Here is an 18,056-nt window from a genome sequence, read left to right on the forward strand (position 1 = left end):
ACAGAAACGCCAGCTGTCAAACAAACACAATTAGCTGAGCGACAGTTCAAATGTTCTGCAGAGCCGAGGGGAGAACTCACTGCACACTCCAGCCATTCCATCCACTCTGTCAGCTACGTGTTGATCCTGGTACAGTGTATGAACAGCAGCCACACACAAGGTGTTTGAGTAAACCTGTTTTCCAGCAGCTCACCTCGGCGCCGCACGGCACGGTTAAGTTGCGTTTCCACTAGCATAGTACCTGGTACCAGGTGCTTTTGTTGGTACCTGCTCAGGCGAGGTTCCAAGTGAGCTGAGGCGATTAAAATGTGTGCCATCACAGGAAGAGACGTCCGACACAAGAATCATCCTCAAACATCCATCCATCCATTTTCTACCGCTCAATCCTCCACATGAGGGTCGCGGGGCGTGCTGTGCCAATGTCAGCTGACATAGGGCGATAGGCGGGGGCCACATATAGAGACAAACAACCATTCACTCTCACACCTACAGTCAATCTACAGTGTCCCATTTATCTCATCCCCATATATCATGTTTTTGGACAGTGGGAGGAACCTCCTGAAACAGATAATGATAAATATTTATGAGTCTTTCTCGTGTTGCTTCTCTGAATAACTTGACCTTTCCTCCTTAAAATCACTAAAGCTCACACCAGACTACACGCAGTGATGTGATGAAAGTGGAAAGTCCTTTTTATTTCTTTTAACATCACAACTCACAGCATTTTTTCCCTGTTTGTTCTGTCGACCTGCAGTGTCACACTGACCCGGTGACCTTTAACCTCTAACCTCTTGTATAATTACTCTCTTTGTGGTTTTGATGATGTAGCACTGTAACACATACACACGTCATTTAAATATATACTGTATATATATATGACGTTAAAGTTTAGTTTGTTATTTGTGTTATATTTGTAATTTAGTCTCAGTGGTGAGAACACACACACACACACATGCTGTGTCTTGTCTTCATTTCCATTCTCTCTTTAATGTTTCTTCTGTTTTGTCTTAAATTCTTATCCATCTTTGGTCATTTCTTTCCTACTTTCTTTTTTAAATCCCACCTTCACTCTCCTGAGCTCCTCCCTCATCCTTTGTCTCCATCTCTTACATATTTTTATATTCTTTTTCCTTCCTTTCCCAACATTTATTCCTCATTCTTTTCTGGCATTTTTATTTTATATTTTCCTTCTTTTTGTCCCTGCTCGCCTTTTTCCTTTCTTCTTCTTCTTTCTTCTCCTCTCCTCCTCTCTTCAGAGGAACACAGTGTTATGTATCAGTTGGTCCCTAAACCATTAGACAGCTTTAACCAGCTCAGAGTGAAGGGGAAAGGGCTGAAGCAGAAGGTTCTTCACGCGAGCTGTGAATGGTATGATTTCTAGATAGAAACCAACACCAGCTGCTAGTTTTTCCCTCTCTAGTCTAGTTTTCCAACACATGTCAGAGTTGAAATGTCCTGACTCATTTCCAACTGTAAATTCCAACAGTCTCCAACTGTGTGCTGCCTTTAAGACTTTTAGATTACCATTAAAAAAAGCATTATTGGAGAGAACCTGATCATGTACATAGAGTAGTTTAGCTGTCATGTTGTCCTCATGTTTGCTTGTTTGTGCTGCCTCTTTATCTTTATCTGTAGTTTTGAATTCTATATAATTCTAAACATACTCTGTCTGTTGTTCTGTGTGCAGCATCTTTTCAAAATTCACATTTTGGATTCTAGCTTATGGCCAAACGAGGACATTATACATTTATGGTGGTGATCCAGACACAGATTTTTTGAATGATTGTTCACCTTGGCAGCCATGACAGCGTTTTCCTTTCTCTAATCGATGTCAGAACATAAAACAACAACAAAAATAAACAAAGTTGGTAACTCTTTTTATCACAGTATAGAACAATAGGGAAGTAAAAGACCAAATTTGATCATTATCACTGAGAAAAACGTGAATGGAAGCTAAATTTGATTCTCAGATTAAGTATTGTTAGTTTGCTTCGTAAACCTGTCTCGTGCTTTATAGAAACTAGAAAAATATAGTGTATCCTGTCTGTCTCTCTCTCTGTCTGTCCTTCTTTTCTCCGCCTGTGTGTGTTTCCGTCCGTAGGAGTCTTTGCAGTTTGCCACACTAGAACATAATGGGACATAATGTCATTTCTATTTTGACCCTTCACCCTTTTCTCCTGGTTTTTCCTCCGCCTCCTCCTCCTCCTCCTCTCCTTTTGCCCCAACCAATCCCCCACCAATCCATCCTCCTCCTCACTTGCCCCCATCCCCCCCCTCCTCCCCCTCCTCAGGCTCCTGCCCCGAGATTCTTCGGGGAGAAAGTCCGGCTCTTGGGGAGGCCGGGAGCGACTCAGCGTCCCCCATATCTCCTCGGACTAGCAAGAGCCGCATGTCCATGAAGCTGCGGCGCTCGTCTGGATCGGCCAATAAGACTTAGTCACAACTGACACTGTGCATCACATCCAGCCTGTGAGACCTGACCCTCAAAGATGAATTCCCGGTCCATAAAAGCACTTAAATTGCCACAGATTAACAGTGACACTGAGTGAAAGGATGAAATGATTCATCACGGCAGTGTCACGAGAATTTCACTCTCACCTCCTTCATCTTGCACTCGTGATCAGTTATTGACCTTTTATGTACAGAAGTCTTTGCCACACACCGTTGTACACACCAGAGTATTTCATGGACTAAATATAAATATCTATATATATATATGTATATGTATATATATGTATATATAAACATATATATATACATCATGTATGTGTATATATGTATATATATATATATATATATATATATATATATATATATATATATATATAGTATAACTTTATTTTGAAAGTGTTAACAGCTGTTGTATTTATTCTCAGCTTTGCTCTCACGTTAAATAAAAACCTCCAGTCAAGTGTTGAAGCAGCGCTGCCACACGCCGCCTGTACTGTGCAGTATTAGTTCATCATGCGATATTTTTGAGCCGAGTCTCTTCAACGTGTATATTTGTCCCCTTCGGACAGAAGCATGAGTTTTGTTATGGAAAACAAAAGTAATGAAGATATAAAGAGTGTTACACAGAGAAAGATCGGCACAGATTCAGTCCTCACAATGTAAAGACACTCCTTTATAAACAGTGAAAAAATAAATCCAAGCCAAATAATGTTTGAATTCAGAGGAGAAACTGAGAGGAGTTTGTTACTTTTGTTCCGGCTCACGCTGTAAAATGTGGACAAGCACTGATGATATTTTACTTTTATGATGTTGCTGTATTTTTTTTTTATTCTCTCTGCACAGCTTTTTTTTTTCTTCGTTCATATTTGAGTGTGCACACATTTGTCACATTGAATATATACATATATATGCATATGCACAGATTAAGGATGCTTGTTACATAAATGTTTGCTGTCAAAAATTTGGTTTAATCCATCTACGTATCTGTATGGATAAACTCACAAGTTTCATATGCGCTGTTTTCTTAGTCGATGGCTTAAATGAAAATCACAAACAGTTGATACGTCTGCAAAAAGGTGAGGAATGTTAAAGTTTAGTGTTTGTTTCAAATGTCGCTTCATTTTTTTCTTCCCCCTTCAAAATGAACGAGTTTGCGTCACCGCTGTTGTTATTCCATGCACGGGCATTTAAGACCCCGTCTGAGGTCTGAGCGATTAACGTTTGAGTCTCTGTGCTTCTCTGAATCTTTAGTCGCCACTGAGGTCCAGGGTTTTTCTGTAGAAAGAGGAGGAAAAACTATAGATCCAAAGAGGGGAAAGAAACAGAGCTGGCAACGTATCCGTCTTTAGGTCTGTCTTTCATCTTTCACGTTTTCGACTCGTCCCCTCGTCTAGTTTGGGGATCAGCGTGTAATCGAATGTTCTAACACTACAACAGAACATGTTCATGTCTGTAAACATCCTCGTTTCAGCACTGACACGGCATCACATCATCCTTCACAAAAAGGTTGTGCTTGTACAAACTTTATTAGGATTGAATATTTTTCCATTCATTTTTTTCCCCCACAACCTGGTTAACTTGTGTATATGAAAGATTTGTATTTAAATATATGGATGTAAGTTAAAGGTTTTGCATTATATTCTGTCTGTGTCAGCCATGTTGTCTTTGCAGAGAGGAAAGGGACTCTAAAGCTTCTTTTTATTTTGAAATTGTTAACTTAAACTGTAAATTGAGGTCAAATGTTTGTGGGAATATATGAACTTGACCTAGAGGATAATTTAAAAGTTTCCCCTTATTGCTTTTGCAGCTATTGTGGCTGAGGCTGAAGCTGAAGCGCCGTTGTTGAGGTGCACTGTAGTCGTATCGGGACTAACTGTGTCCAGGTTCACTTGGTTACATCCTGTAAATACTCTGATAACTTGAACCTGTGACTAAATCCCATCTTAAAATCTGCCCCAGAAGCATCCGTTAATTCACTCTCTCTCTTCCTGGTGACTCCTGGGGATGACTCGATGAATCCCTTGTACACATTGTAAATACTCACGTTTGGCTACTTCTTCCTTCTCCACTGCTGTGGATGTCTGACGTCACAAATGCACGTTGTTGGTTGGTTTTGGTGGAAGAGCCCGATGAGCAGCAACCAAAAAAAACGTCTGTTACCCCAAAGCCTTTTAGTGTTGAATTAAACTCATATTGGGTGCTGTGAAGCCTGCGTTCACACCCAACCTAAGTCTGACGTTGTCGTCGTTGTCTGAGGTTGGGAGAAAAAAATGGACTTGCTTTAAAAATCAGCAACAAATGTTTCCCTTGGTAAATAATCTGTGCCTGTGATGGACTGAACGATGAGGACTGTGATGGATACGGGTTCAGCTTCATGCAGACTTGAGTCTTGGATGAAGCTGTTATGTAAACTACTGACTGCATATTCTGCATGACTCCAGTTCAGTGCTAACTGCCTGTGTTGACCATGTAACTAACCACACACACACATGCACGCCTGCACATACACACTCCTCCTCAGACAATGTTACTGTCGAAGCTGTCACGTGTTGTGTGTGTGTGACGCACAGTGATGGAATTTATCAATAAACCATTCACACAGCACTCACGTGATCCTGGACCAGTTTCATGTATTTATGCATTTCTTTTTGTTTTTAAAAGAAAACAAAGAACGACAAGTTGACCCGTTGTCATTGTTTGTACCATTTATTGACAATAGTGTAGAATAAATTTCACGTTCAACTCCAAACATATCAAAATAGTACTGTAGGAATCACAGTTACATCATTTTATTTTTACACTATTTTATGATCATTTAACACAAAAGACATGTTCTTTTTTTACCAGCAGTACTAACATTTAATGTTCTATTGTATGAAAATATGTGAGAGATTAACTGGCACATTTACTATAAAAGGCATGTTATGGTCCCGTGATTGTATTTGTGTTCTTTTACTGTACATGAAGTTGTCTCTTTAAAATGAGTTTGGACATTTTTCTAAATGTGCTCGCAGGTCTTCTGTGATGTAACGTAAGCCACTCAAGTGCTCCCAAACATTAGTGTAATCTGATTACTTGGCCACAGACATCTACTGTGTGTGTGCGTGTGCGTGTGAGTGTGTGTGTGTGTGGCCAAGAGGGTTTGATTGATCTGCCACAAGTTAAGTGAAGCGTCTCATGTAACATGTTTTAGAATTTAATAATAATGAAAGACTGGGCTCTATGTATAGAAGTAACAGATAAATAAGTCACTATTACATACGACGGTCAACCTCGTTACAACAAATCAACTCAAACTGGTCAGTGACTTTTATGTTGTGGCTGATCTGCACACTTTGACTTTGAGATTTAAAGGGAACAAGTAGACACTTTACTTCCCTTCCAATTCAACAACATGACTGTTCTCATCATCTACTTTCAGTTTAATTAATGATAAAAATTAAAAAAGACTTTTCCTCCAAGATAATTTCAAAGATAACTCATCTAACCAAATGCGGCTTGTTTTTCAGGACCATGGACAGCGCGTGTGGTGGATCTGTACAAGTTTCGTTTCAGCACCGCGGACAGTTCCACCTTAAACTGGCATTAGTTACAGGTCTTTAAACAGTGACTGATCTGGAATCATGATTCTGTTACACGTGATGTGATTACAACTGATTTACCATCACCTGCTGTTTCCCCTCAGTCTCGTGCGTCTCTACGGCCGCACGCTCATCTGCAGCAGCATCACTTGCCGGTTTTCGGTGGGATGAGACTTGTTGATGTGTCGCGTGAGCCCCGGTGAACTGAAGAATGTGGACGGACAGTGTTTGCACGTGAAGATCTGCTGCTGCTGTTGCTGCTGCTGTTGCTGCTGCTGTTGCTGTTGTTGTTGCTGCTCACAGTCCCCGCTGCTGCTCTCCTCTCTGTACGCGTGGAACACGCTGCCTCCCCCCAGAGTTCCCGCCAGCAACTCGTCCCTCATCGCGTGCCACAGGTGGTGCTTGTCCCTGATTTCCACCGACGGGAAACGCGCGCCGCACAGGTGACACAGACACACCTGGCTCTTCCCGCCGCTGTGCTCACGCGCCTGGCCGTACTGTGACGCAGGCGGCGACGCTCCCGCCGTCACCTCGTGCGCGGCCAAGTGTTTCTTGAGGTAAGCCTGTCGGCGGAACTTCTTTCCGCAGTACCGGCACTCGTACACCTCCTCCTCCGGTAACGACTGGACAAACGAGAGAGGAGGATGCGGCAGCGAGGACAGCGACGGCGGTTGCTGCTGATGCGGCAGTTCCGCGTGCTCCTCCGGGCTTCCGTTGAGCAGGAGGCGGCTGGACGGTGGACTGTCCGACGCTCTCTGTTGCTGCTGCAGACAACTCTCTCCCGGGAGCCGGTAATGAGGCGAGGTGTCGTAGTGAGGAGGTGCGAGGCTGTCGCTGTCCGGGATGTCGCGAGACCGCGCGTGCATGAGGAGCCTGACGTTGCGGGAGCTGTCCATCGCTCTGTGGTGCTGATGCGTGTTGACGCGCAGCAGCTCGTTCTCCTTGCCCTCCATCTCCATCTCCATCTCCAGCGTCTCGTGCGGTGCGATTAGTCCTCGAGCCTCCTTTAGCGGCTGGCTTTTGTGCGTGACGGCGTCTCCTCCCGCGTTGTTCACGGGACGCGGTTTGTGCCACCGGCGGTGCGAGGCCAGGTTTGCGGGACAGCTGAAGACTTTGTCGCACTCGGGACAGCGGTACTCCACGCGCACGATGCGGGAGCACTTGTGCTGCGCGAGGGAGAAGGGGTCAGAGTATTCCTCTTTACACAGCTGACAGATGAACTCTCTCAGCGGCTGATTCCCGGTGTTCACCGACGATTTCTCCCGCTGCCTCCTCAGCTCTGGACTCTCCTTCTTGATTCGCAGACCCAGCACCGGCGAGGTCGTCACCTCGTCCTCGAAGTTGAGTTTCCGGTTGAACTTTGCTTTCTTTGGCGTGTTTGTTGACTGTTTGTTGTGTCTGTTGTTCACGCGCTGATCCGCTTGAATGAACGAGCGCTTTCTATCCGCGTGCTGCTGCTCCTGCTTCATTAAAGTTATTGGCGGGAACAAGTGCACGTGAGTCTGACTCGGGTCATATTTGTCTTTGTTACAGTAGTTTGGCGCGTGGTGGCTGCTGTTGCTCGCGAGGAGCCTCTCGATAGAAGCGGGGATGGAGGTCGGGGTGGAACTCACCATGAAGGGCAGCTCCGGTGCCGGGCACCTGCTGGGGAACGGCGTGCGCCTCTCTGCGTCCTCGTGCCGCTCCAGCAGTCTCGTGCCCACCGGTTTAACGGGGCTGCAGGACTCCGACACTGACAGGTCTCGTGGAGGTGGAGGAGGCGGGAAGAAGCAGGGGAAATCTTCCTCGGGAGTCACAACGTCCACCTCGCTCACCTGCTCCTCGGTCTCCGGTAACTGCGCGCGCCTGTCCGCCTCCGCTTCCAGTGCGGACTCCACGTGCGGGCTCCACGCCTCTCTGACGCCGGCGGCGGCTAAGTCTTCGCGGGACACCGGGAGCTGTCCGTCCGTGCGGTGAAAGTGGAAGACACTCAACCCGTGGCTGTGGTTTTCCTGCGCCGGCGGCGAAGAATCAGTGCTGCTGCTGCTGCTGCTGCTGCTGATGCTGATGCTGATGCTGCTGCCATCGCCCTCATATGTTTCTGCCCTGTTGCTGCTGTTGTTTCTGCTCCGGTATGAAGCCGAGCACCGGCGGGTCCTCTTCACCAGAAATCCTCGAGGCATAGTGGTGATGGTCGAGGTGAGAGTGGTCCTCTCTCTCCTCACTCTCTCTCTCTGCGCGGGAAGGACAACTGTCTGAGAGCACTTTCAAGTAGCTCAGCTTTGAAGTGAGGAGGGAATGCTCTCTCTCTCACTCTCTCTCTCGCTCTCCCTCTCTCCCTCTCCCTCAATCCCTCCCTCTCACCTAACCAACCACCCACCACACACTTCCCCCTAAAGTCAGAATCTCTACCTGCTCTCGTGGACACAGGAGCAAAGCGTGAAAACCTCCCTCAGTAACTGTCCTGACCAGTGCCGGCTCAAGCCTTTATGGGGCCCTAAGCTGCATGTGATTCCCCTCCCACCAATTCAGAGTGTAGCTGACTATTATGGATACAAATGTAAACATATACCAAGTGCTGCAGATACTTCTACATAAAAATACATAACAATAAGTTGTACTTTGGCTGCATTTACATGGTGGCCCTGACAGTGTAAGCAGGGGATAAGCATTTGGTTCAGATATCATCTGATGATTGTATGTGGAAATAAATCTGATACAATCACAGATACATCATGCATTTGAGTCCACAATGTAAGCAATACACATGTACACGATCTACAATTTCTAAATTTCATAGTAACATCACTTTCACTTCATTTCTCAGCTCAGTGTGTGTGGTTTGCAGATTTCAGATATGGGTCACTTTTTGAGAAAAAATCCGATATCTGTCATTTAGATTTCAATTCTATTTATATTAATATAAATATTCATTTCCCAGTACTACTTGCATCTTAATACACGCCCACATCAAATTTCAACGTCCCCTACTTTAGAGTATTAATTTATAGGCTATATATATCAAGCATCTGAAGGAGCATTTGTAGTGTATTCTCTTATAAAACACATACTGTATGTTTATAGTTTTACAAAATGCTACATATTAGTTTACTGTTTGTAAATGTGGCTCCACTCATTCCTTTCAAAATAAAGGATTATTTTATTGTTTGGTTAACAGCAGTGTGGAGAGCTGCTGCTGCCTGAATGGAGCTTTAATATTAAAATAAAACATTATCATCATAATAATGAACTGTACTGAAGTAACTCAAACTGTAACTGATGGGCAATTAAGGTCAGGTCAGATTCTCTGGTTAAATAATAACAATAATAATAATGATAGATCATTTTATTTCCATGTTGAATGTGGTTATTAACAGTGAGCTGAGAGCTGATCTGAGTGGTTTATGTCACATCTGTAATCGGCAGCAACAGCAGATAGTGATCATGTTTTAAAGTCTGCTAATGACCGCTTTTGTCCTCTGTCTCATTATCAGTGTCTTTTTGTCTCAGCTGGTGAGAAAACCTTAGCCACTGCTTTCCCTCTGTGCGTGTGTGTGTGTGTGTGTGTCCCCCCAGAAGCTGCTCTGGCTGATAAGAGATGGGACAGAGATTCATTCATTCATTCATCCATCCATCGGTGCATCCTCTCCTCCCCCGCGGGCTCGGCCTGGCTCCTCTGCGGGAGCAGGCGCTCTGTAGCTCGGCCAGTGAGCGCGGGCAGAGCCGCTGCTGTTCCCTGGAAATCAATCAAGGCGCGTGAGCGTGAGAACGAGCTCGGGGGGTCGGTGCTGGCGTGACCAGGGGCCGCCTGGGGAATAGACATGAGAATAGAAATGAGATGAGCGTCACTGTCTGTGTCCAAGACTAGAAACTAATTAGGCACCGAGCTTCCTCACCCATTGCGTTGGTTTTATTATTATTATTGTTGTTGTTCTTGTTGTTGTTGTTGTCGTCGTCATCGTCGTAATTATCTGTTTTAACCTCCCGCTGACCCCCGACACGTGACTGAGTGAGGTCTCCTTTCAAAAACAACTCAGAAAAATAAAGAGAAACATAATCAAAGTCACAGTGAGATTAATAATAACTTGTTTAAACACATTTGGCTTAAAAGTCAAAAGTGTGTCTTATTTAAAAGGAGTTTTCTCTCTATATTTAAAATATAAGATTCAAATAAGACCATCCCCAGCTTCATGATGGCATCATGCTTCATTATTATTATAATAATAATTACATTAATTAATTGTTAAATTCGAGTGAATGACAAAAACTATTTGTCAAAGCTGAAAGTCCTTATACTACAATATAAACTGCTGTTATTATAAGTATTTCATGTTGCTGAGTGGCCACACCTCAACAAACTCTTTTTTTTGTGTCACTTAATTTACACTTCATGGACAAAAGTGTTGAATTCAGGTGTTTCAATCAGGCTTTGGTCTCTAGGCCCCTCCTTCTTCTTCTTAGACCCTAAGAAGTGTGGAAGCTGTTTTAGCTGCAATATTTGCTCATTACACTCCCTGCGTCCACATACTTTTGTCCACACAGTGTATGTCTGATGTGACATGGATGCATTTATGAATGTATGAACTTTGTCTTAACTATTGTTGGTGTATATGTTACTGCATCGTTGCAGGAGTGAAGCGTGGCCCCGGGCTGCCGCGTGCTCTGCCTCGACGTTACAATAATGACACAAACGTCAGTTGATGTGAGGAGGGACTGACAGCGCTTAAAACAGGTAAACGTTCTCAATCTCCTGCCAGACAAATATGGATCCATGTGAGTATGAGGCTTTCTCTGTGTGTGTGTGTGTGTGTGTGTGTGTGTGTGTGCATCGCATCAGTGAGCAGTGAGGTGATAATCCTCCAGACTGTTGAAAATGACTCTATTGATCTGTCGCTCACAGGCGTGTAAGTAGTGCAGTATCACACAGCCGCGCTGTTCCGCCTGCGTTTACATAGAGTTTACATCTTCATCTGTGTGTGCGGAGCCAGATGCACGATAATTATCACATTTATCATATTTCACGTGATCATTTTCCTGAGTCCAGTGTTAGGATCTTTGAGTTCTGGTTGAGGGTTAATGATGTTGCTTATGATGGGATGTACACTGTAATGTAGTTATGATACGTTATAACCCTGAGTTGGCCTCAGTTATCGGCCTCGTGAGTCCAATAACTGAAACTAAAGTTGTGCTGCGTCTGTGAGTTTCTGCAGCTGTGAGGAGGAGAACGGACGCTCACACAGTACGTTTATAAATCCAGTCTGAACATTTTGATCATAACAGAAGTTAAGAGTCAGTGAGAGAACTGCATGTATCTGCAAAATGTCAGAAAATGTTGAAATGTGTTCTCAAACCAAACGTATTCCTTTGTTACGAGCAGCATTTAACAAGCTGAAGTTTGTTTACTTATTCAATGAATGCGTTTTTGGTAACATGCGGAACCACTGACACATTCTAACGTGACACTGCACATCATGCTTCTACGTGTACAATAACTGTTGTTAAAATGAACGTAACAGGAAAAATCTCACTCTAACACACACACACACACACGCACACACACACACACACACACGTACACCTGTAACGTCTGTCACGCGTCACTAAAATGACTCTCTGACTCCCTCTAGTGGTGGAGATTCTCAGGAGCCAAATTGTTGCTCGTAAAAACCAAATCCATCTGAAGTTTATTTCCATGTCTGTGTCTCAGCGTTCACACGTCTCATACACAACCAGCAGATTAATTTAATCCCTGTTAGGATTGAGACATGAAACTTTGACTCAATCTAATGATGCAAGAGAAAGTTAAGATTGATTTGATGAACTTCATGACTTCATGATGTGAGTCCATGAAAAGTCTGCAAAATGATCATCATTTATTGTAACTATAGGCTGTTATTGTTTATGAGGATATACTGCGTCACACAGTGAATTTATTTAACTTATAGTTGACCTTTTAATAAAATGATTTAGAGTCAAATATGTTTTGTGTTGTCTGTCACTTGATTTTAATGATTCTTCTCAGAAAGTTTGTATCCTGTGCTGCGGTTGCCTTTGTTGTTCCCCGTCCGTCTCAGATCCGCAGCGCAAGGACTGATTTGACGTTAGAGTTGAAGATGTGACGTCTTTTTAGTTCTCTGTTGAACAGAAACAGCGTGTGGCTCTCTGACTCCCCCTGCTGACAGAGTTCTTCTCTGCAGAGTAAACAGCTGCTCTCTGATGACCCTCCCTGACCATAATCCGCTCCAGTGTCTGTACCACATGACCACAGAAGTGCGCATCAGCAAAAATGAGATCAGATATGATTTCTTTTTCTGCTGCTGTTCAGGTTCAGGTGTGTTTATTTATTATTTTATTCAAGGAAATGAGACACTTGACTTCTGTTGTCATCTGTGAAAGACAGGAAACTGGAGCTGTGGATCTCTGTGAGGGTGTTAATGCTGAACTTTAGGTTTATATAAAGCAAATATTAATATAAGTTAAGCTTCAGTTCAACATTCAATATGTAAAAGATTCACAGTGTGTTAGATATTTGCCACATGAGATACCATTGTAATATTAACTACTTTATATTCTAACACAAGGATGAGAACTTAAATATTTTTCTTCCACCGTCTGTGTTTTACGCTTGTTTTAAAGGTCCAGTGTGTAAAAATGTAGGTGAAGTTATTTTCATTCGGCAGAAATTGAAGATAAAAGGATTAAGTGTACGATCACCTGATTGTATGAATTGTTCTTTTGAGTTTTTATATCACATTTGTCAGAGAATGGAGGGGTGAGGAATATTCAGCTGCTACTTCACCTTTCATTTTTACACACTGACATGAGGGCGGGGCAGGAAATCACAGAGGAGGGAAACTCTACAGGAAGCACAGACACTGAAACCAGAGGCAATGGTGATTATTTCAAAATAAAACAGGAAACGGAACATAAGAAGACTCAGGATGGTTAGTTTTTTTTACATTAATTCTTCTCATTTCCATTTGAATAACACATTTAAAATGTTTACGGTGTGATATTTGTGCAGATCTGTTTTTCTGTCATCTGTAGAAAGTTGTAGTTGACTGGCCACCCCCCCCCACACACACATACACACACACACGCACACACATACACACACACACCCCTCATCAGTGCAGACTCAGCAACACAAAAGTGCAAAGTAATGAGAACTAAAAGCCACGCTCTGTTGCTCTGTTAAAGACACCCACGTTCAAAGCTGCCCTGTCAGAGTCCTGACCTGCTGCCACCTTTACTCCACCTCGTCATGAAACTATAGCAAATATATGATAAAATAATAATAAACATGCATTTCCACATAATGTGAAATACAATATAGAAAGATATTAACAATACAACTGTAAAAAGATCAAATAGAATGTACATTATAGACCAGAATATTTGCACTGTTCAAGCAACACTTGAATTCTGCTTCGCTTTAACCAACCTTGTTGAAACATGTCTGCATGAATCATCTGTCTATACATTTATGATCATCACCACTCAATTACACGGGTTTTCCCTTCTTCTGTTCTTTCTTTCTGTCAGGAAGTGAAATGAAACGTGAGCAGACGGTCGGTCACTCACATCACACGGCTGTGAAGGAAGCAGGAAGTGGTGGAGGAGGAGGAGGAGGAGAAGATGAAGCAGGTAAAAAACTAAAAAAAAGACGCAGGTGATCACTGTAAAACTCCAGCTCAGTTCATGTCTCACTGTCATGTGATCAGCGCATTATTGAGTCATCATTCAGTTTGCGCGTTATATAGTGTGTGTGTGCGCGCATGTGATTCATGATGAGTCATTGAGTGTTGTACTCATGTCGACTCATGTCCAGAACTCCCAGGGATTCCCACTGACACACACACACACACACACACGTGTGCACTGATACTGTACAAGCACGTGTGACACACACTGACACAGTCTATGTATAAAATACTTAAAAGGGGACACTTTTAGAGTAAAAGTACAAGTATGTTACCAGTAAATTCTTCTTGACATGTATTTTATGGAAATTATTGTAGCCTTTAAAGGGTTACATTAGTTTGAATAGGCCGACTCATTTAAAGTGAAAATATATATAAAGAGACTTTGTTCTCGCTTGGATCGTTTCAAACGTAAATAATCCTCCTAAATGATCAATTCCTTCTCGTCATTTAAAGAATGTTTGAATGCAAACAGGAAGAGTTTTTATTCACCACACAAAAAAACATCACTAGATCAGATATGAGATATATATATATAAAAAAAAACATACTGGCTACCCGTACATATTTTACGGCCATGAAAATAAAACTGTACTATAGATATAATGACTCATCTGCAGGACCGTCACAGCCCACTAGGGGGCTGCGGCACACACTTTTGGGAATTGCTGAACTAAATTAGAGGCAATAAAATCAGATGATAATCTTTCGTCTCTGCAGTGCAGCTGTTGATGCTTCTGCTTTCTGTAATAAAACACACACAGACACACAACATGACACATGACATGAGAGAGTGCTGAGTGTGTTAACTTGTGTAGCAGACGTCCGTTTTTCTGTCTATCTATATTTTAACTGTTACATACTACAGCTTTAAAAGAAAAGAAGCCACCATGTTAAGGACGATTACAAAGAAAACGCTTTATAAATGTGTGTTTGGCAGCGCGTTGGACTGGGAAATGTACGAGGTTAAATCCTTCATGTGCAAAAATCACAGTGACAGTCAAATGTACACCGTCTCTCCTACCGTGTCTTCTACCGTCTCTTCTACCGTGTCTTCTACCGTGTCTTCTACCGTGTCTTCTACCATCTCTTCTGCCGCCTTTTTACCGGCTCTTCTTCTACCGTCTTCTACTTCTACCATCTCTTCTGCCATCTTTTACCGCCTCTTCTACCGTCTTCACTCTCCTACTGTGTCTTCTACCGCGTCTTCACCGTTTCGTGCCTCTCCTCTTCTACCGTGTCTTCTACCGTGCTTGTCTTCTACCACCTCTTCATCTTTTACCGTCCACCGTTTCTTCTTCTACCGTTCTACCGTGTCTTCTACCATCACTTCTACCTTTCCCCTTGTTTTCCAGTTGAAGCACATTCCTGCTGACGCACTGATGACTCACAGTTACATGCAGCAAAGCAACAAAGGACAATCACAAATATTAATCACACTCACACACCAGGGTCAGTAATTATTGCTGTGCTTTTTTTTGGCTATATTCAGCACGTTGGAATTTTTGTACGTTTTTTTTTACTTCACACTTTAGCATCAGATAAATCAGTGATCTGACTTCCAGTCAAAATGATTCATGTCCTCTGCATCCGATCATCCTAACCTCATCAGTTAAACATCTTTACTGAAGCTGTTCTCTCACTCAAGAGTCACGGGTCACTTCAATTCTTCCTTGTGATCTCGATCAGTCGTTCGCAGAAAACCCTGCTCAGGACTCATAAATGTATTTAATCTTTTTCTTTTCACAGAGTTCTTATAATTAACATAATATCTCTTATCTTTGGTAACATGCTGGGGGGGAAAGTAATGAATTACATTTACTCACTTTACTGTAATTGAGTCAGTTTTTTTTGTGTACTTTAAGCTACTGTTACTGCTATATTTTTAAATCTAGACAGGTGAGGACAGGTGAATGTTGAGGACAGGTGAATGATGAGGAAAGGTGAATGATGGGGACAGGTGAATGATGAGGACAGGTGAATGATAGGCATTTGCTTTTTGCTTTGCATTTTTCAGTTTTTGGCCTAAAATGTAAAAACATCTATAAATAAAAAGTACATAAAAACAAAAAAAGCACGTATATCACTTGTCAAAATAATATTAGATTCTCATCAAAGGCGTTAATATGCTAACATTTGCTTTGTCCTGAGGTTTTATTGTCTTAAAAAGATAGGAAGGGTGGGAAATGACAACGTTTGATCATGCAAAGATAGAATTAAAATATTCAATATTCCCTTCATAAAATCATAAAATAGAAATCGATGCCTTGCAGTCAGCTGTGTGCACGTTTTACTGACTGTGAACTTGTTGTATTTTCAATGATCAGTGTGTGTGAATGTTGTCTGTGTTGTTTTGACGTCCTCACATTCTAGTACACATTATGCAAAGTCAATTCTTCTTAATCTCACACTGCAGAACCTACTGTAGTGAATACTCTGGGGTTTCAAACGTCAGTGCTTGAAAAATCATTTGCATATCTGTGAGCCTCCTTTCCTGATTGCAATCCTGTTGCTCAACTGCTGCAGAAAAAATGTACTGAGACTGAGCGAAGCTTGAGCTTCCCAGTCTAACTGGTCACACGCGTTGAACAATGGGAGGTAAAAAACAAGGCCTGGAGTTTCCCCCAGGCCTCCACAACATCACGTTCATCTGGATGATGACTATCATCTAAAGGGGCAGGTCACAGTCTCGCAGAACTTGGACTCTTTCCATTTTTATCTGCGAGCGACTTGAATGGTTGACCTGATGTGAGGTTCCTGGAAGTGAGAGAGAGTGAGTGCAGGTTTGAGCAACTTGTCGGTAACATCTGCAGCAGCAGCAGCAGCAGAGTTAGTCACTGTGTTTCAGAAACAGCTGCCAGGATGTTCAGCACAATTAGTAAATGCATACATGCTTCACTTCACTAATCGTAAGACAGTAAGATAATCTGCACCATTTGAGTGTCGACCCCACAGAATACTCAGACTGGTGTACAGAGGGGGAGAGTTTTGTGTCATGAACCCCAGTTTGAGAACCAGTGATCGGAAAGATGGTGAATTTCTTTCTTTTCTTTTCTTTTTTTAATGCTGAGACTACAGAGGCAACTTGTTGGTTTGAGGATTTAAGTATTAGTGTAGATGTCTGACTCCCATACCACTGTATAGATGTTAACATATTTGATTGACCCTTAAGAGTTCCCTTAAAAAAACTTATTAACTAATTTTTTTTCATACCTTTATTCATAAAACGTGACAGTAATGAGCAGTGTAGGGTTTTTATTTTCTTTGAAGGAAGTGACTTTTGGTCAATTTTATCCATTGTCATTTACAATCCTCACGTCCTCTGAGACTTGTGTCTCAGATCCTCTGTCTGATGATCAAATAACACATTTCTTTATTTATTTAAGTAAAGTAAGATTACATTACAACATTGATTTCTTACAGTTTTGAAAAAACAACAACCACGGCAAAATGAGCTTTAAATGTTCGCTGTGTAAGAATCGGTGACATCTAATGGTGACACTGTAAAAACCGCAGGACTCGTCTGTTTACCCTTCCCTATTCCAAGTGCATTGGGTAACTATGGTGGTGTTTGCAAACCATAAAGCCTGTCATTCTTCTCTGTTTGCAGAATAAGCCTCAAAATGGCTGCTGCAGGAACATGACAGTACAAGATGGCAGCCTCTGTAAAGCATCAAAAAACCAAACAATCTTTCATTTTAAGTGATTAAGACATAATTATGGGTTTTATATCCAGTTTGACTAGATAATGTCACACACGGGACCTTTAAACCACTTTAAGCTTTATGCTGTTTATGTACAAATATCTGCCGTAACATGAAGACCAATGTCATGATGTGTCAGCACAGACACCAGCATCAGATCCAGCATAAGCGTCACCGTGTGGTGTCTGTGTTTTTGACAAACGTGCTGAAATCATGTTAAGTTTTGGAGGAAAGTCCTGTGTCGAGGCCGTGCAGAGCAACATTTCCTCTTGTTTTAGTAACTCAGCAGCAGGGACATGCTGACAAACAGCCTTGTAGTTTGAGGACTTTCCATACTTCCATCCCTCTGCTCCTGTTCCTCAGAATCTCATTAATGGAATATTAATTAAACAAAAACAACAGTAAGAGGCGTTTATCTGGGCCCCCAAGCCAAGAGAGCAGACCCTGAAATCAGCATCAGACTTGCACTTGAGTTTGAACGTTTCACTGAAACTGTCTTTCAATTACATTTTGTCAGTAGACAAACTGTGGTATCTAAACTATTAATGCATGAACAGCAAATTCATGGGTTATTGCCTTCAATTCTACAGCTGTATATATATATATATGTAAAAATACAGTATATTTTCTGTTAGATA

General features: G+C 42.3%; 2 protein-coding genes across 8 annotated transcripts in view; one reads left to right on the plus strand and one right to left on the minus strand.

Moving 5' to 3' along the window:
• Positions 1–2,733, plus strand: part of ralgapa1 (Ral GTPase activating protein catalytic subunit alpha 1) — a 53,144-nt gene extending 50,411 nt beyond the window's left edge. For 4 of the 7 annotated variants that reach the window (XM_044047552.1, XM_044047556.1, XM_044047558.1 and 1 more), the window contains one exon: positions 2,292–2,733. In XM_044047552.1, the coding sequence (XP_043903487.1) occupies positions 2,292–2,437 (146 nt within the window). In that variant the 3' untranslated portion in view covers positions 2,438–2,733. Of the gene's footprint in view, positions 1–1,256; positions 1,369–2,291 lie in introns of all 7 variants that reach the window. The other 3 variants (XM_044047553.1, XM_044047555.1, XM_044047554.1) reach the window with 1 other exon arrangement.
• Positions 2,734–5,141: 2,408 nt separating this feature from the next.
• Positions 5,142–8,340, minus strand: LOC122783290 (insulinoma-associated protein 2). Its single transcript, XM_044048008.1, has one exon. The coding sequence runs from the start codon at positions 8,192–8,194 to the stop codon at positions 6,149–6,151; it is 2,046 nt and encodes a 681-aa protein (XP_043903943.1). The 5' UTR covers positions 8,195–8,340; the 3' UTR covers positions 5,142–6,148.
• Positions 8,341–18,056: the final 9,716 nt, after the last annotated feature.

This window comes from Solea senegalensis, linkage group LG16 (assembly GCF_019176455.1).
Source record: "Solea senegalensis isolate Sse05_10M linkage group LG16, IFAPA_SoseM_1, whole genome shotgun sequence".
NCBI classification, from domain to species: Eukaryota; Metazoa; Chordata; class Actinopteri; order Pleuronectiformes; family Soleidae; genus Solea; species Solea senegalensis.

Excerpts from the sequence above, each read along its gene's own strand:
- LOC122783290 (XM_044048008.1), bottom strand. The coding sequence starts at position 8,194 with ATGCCTCGAGGATTTCTGGTGAAGAGGACCCGCCGGTGCTCGGCTTCA.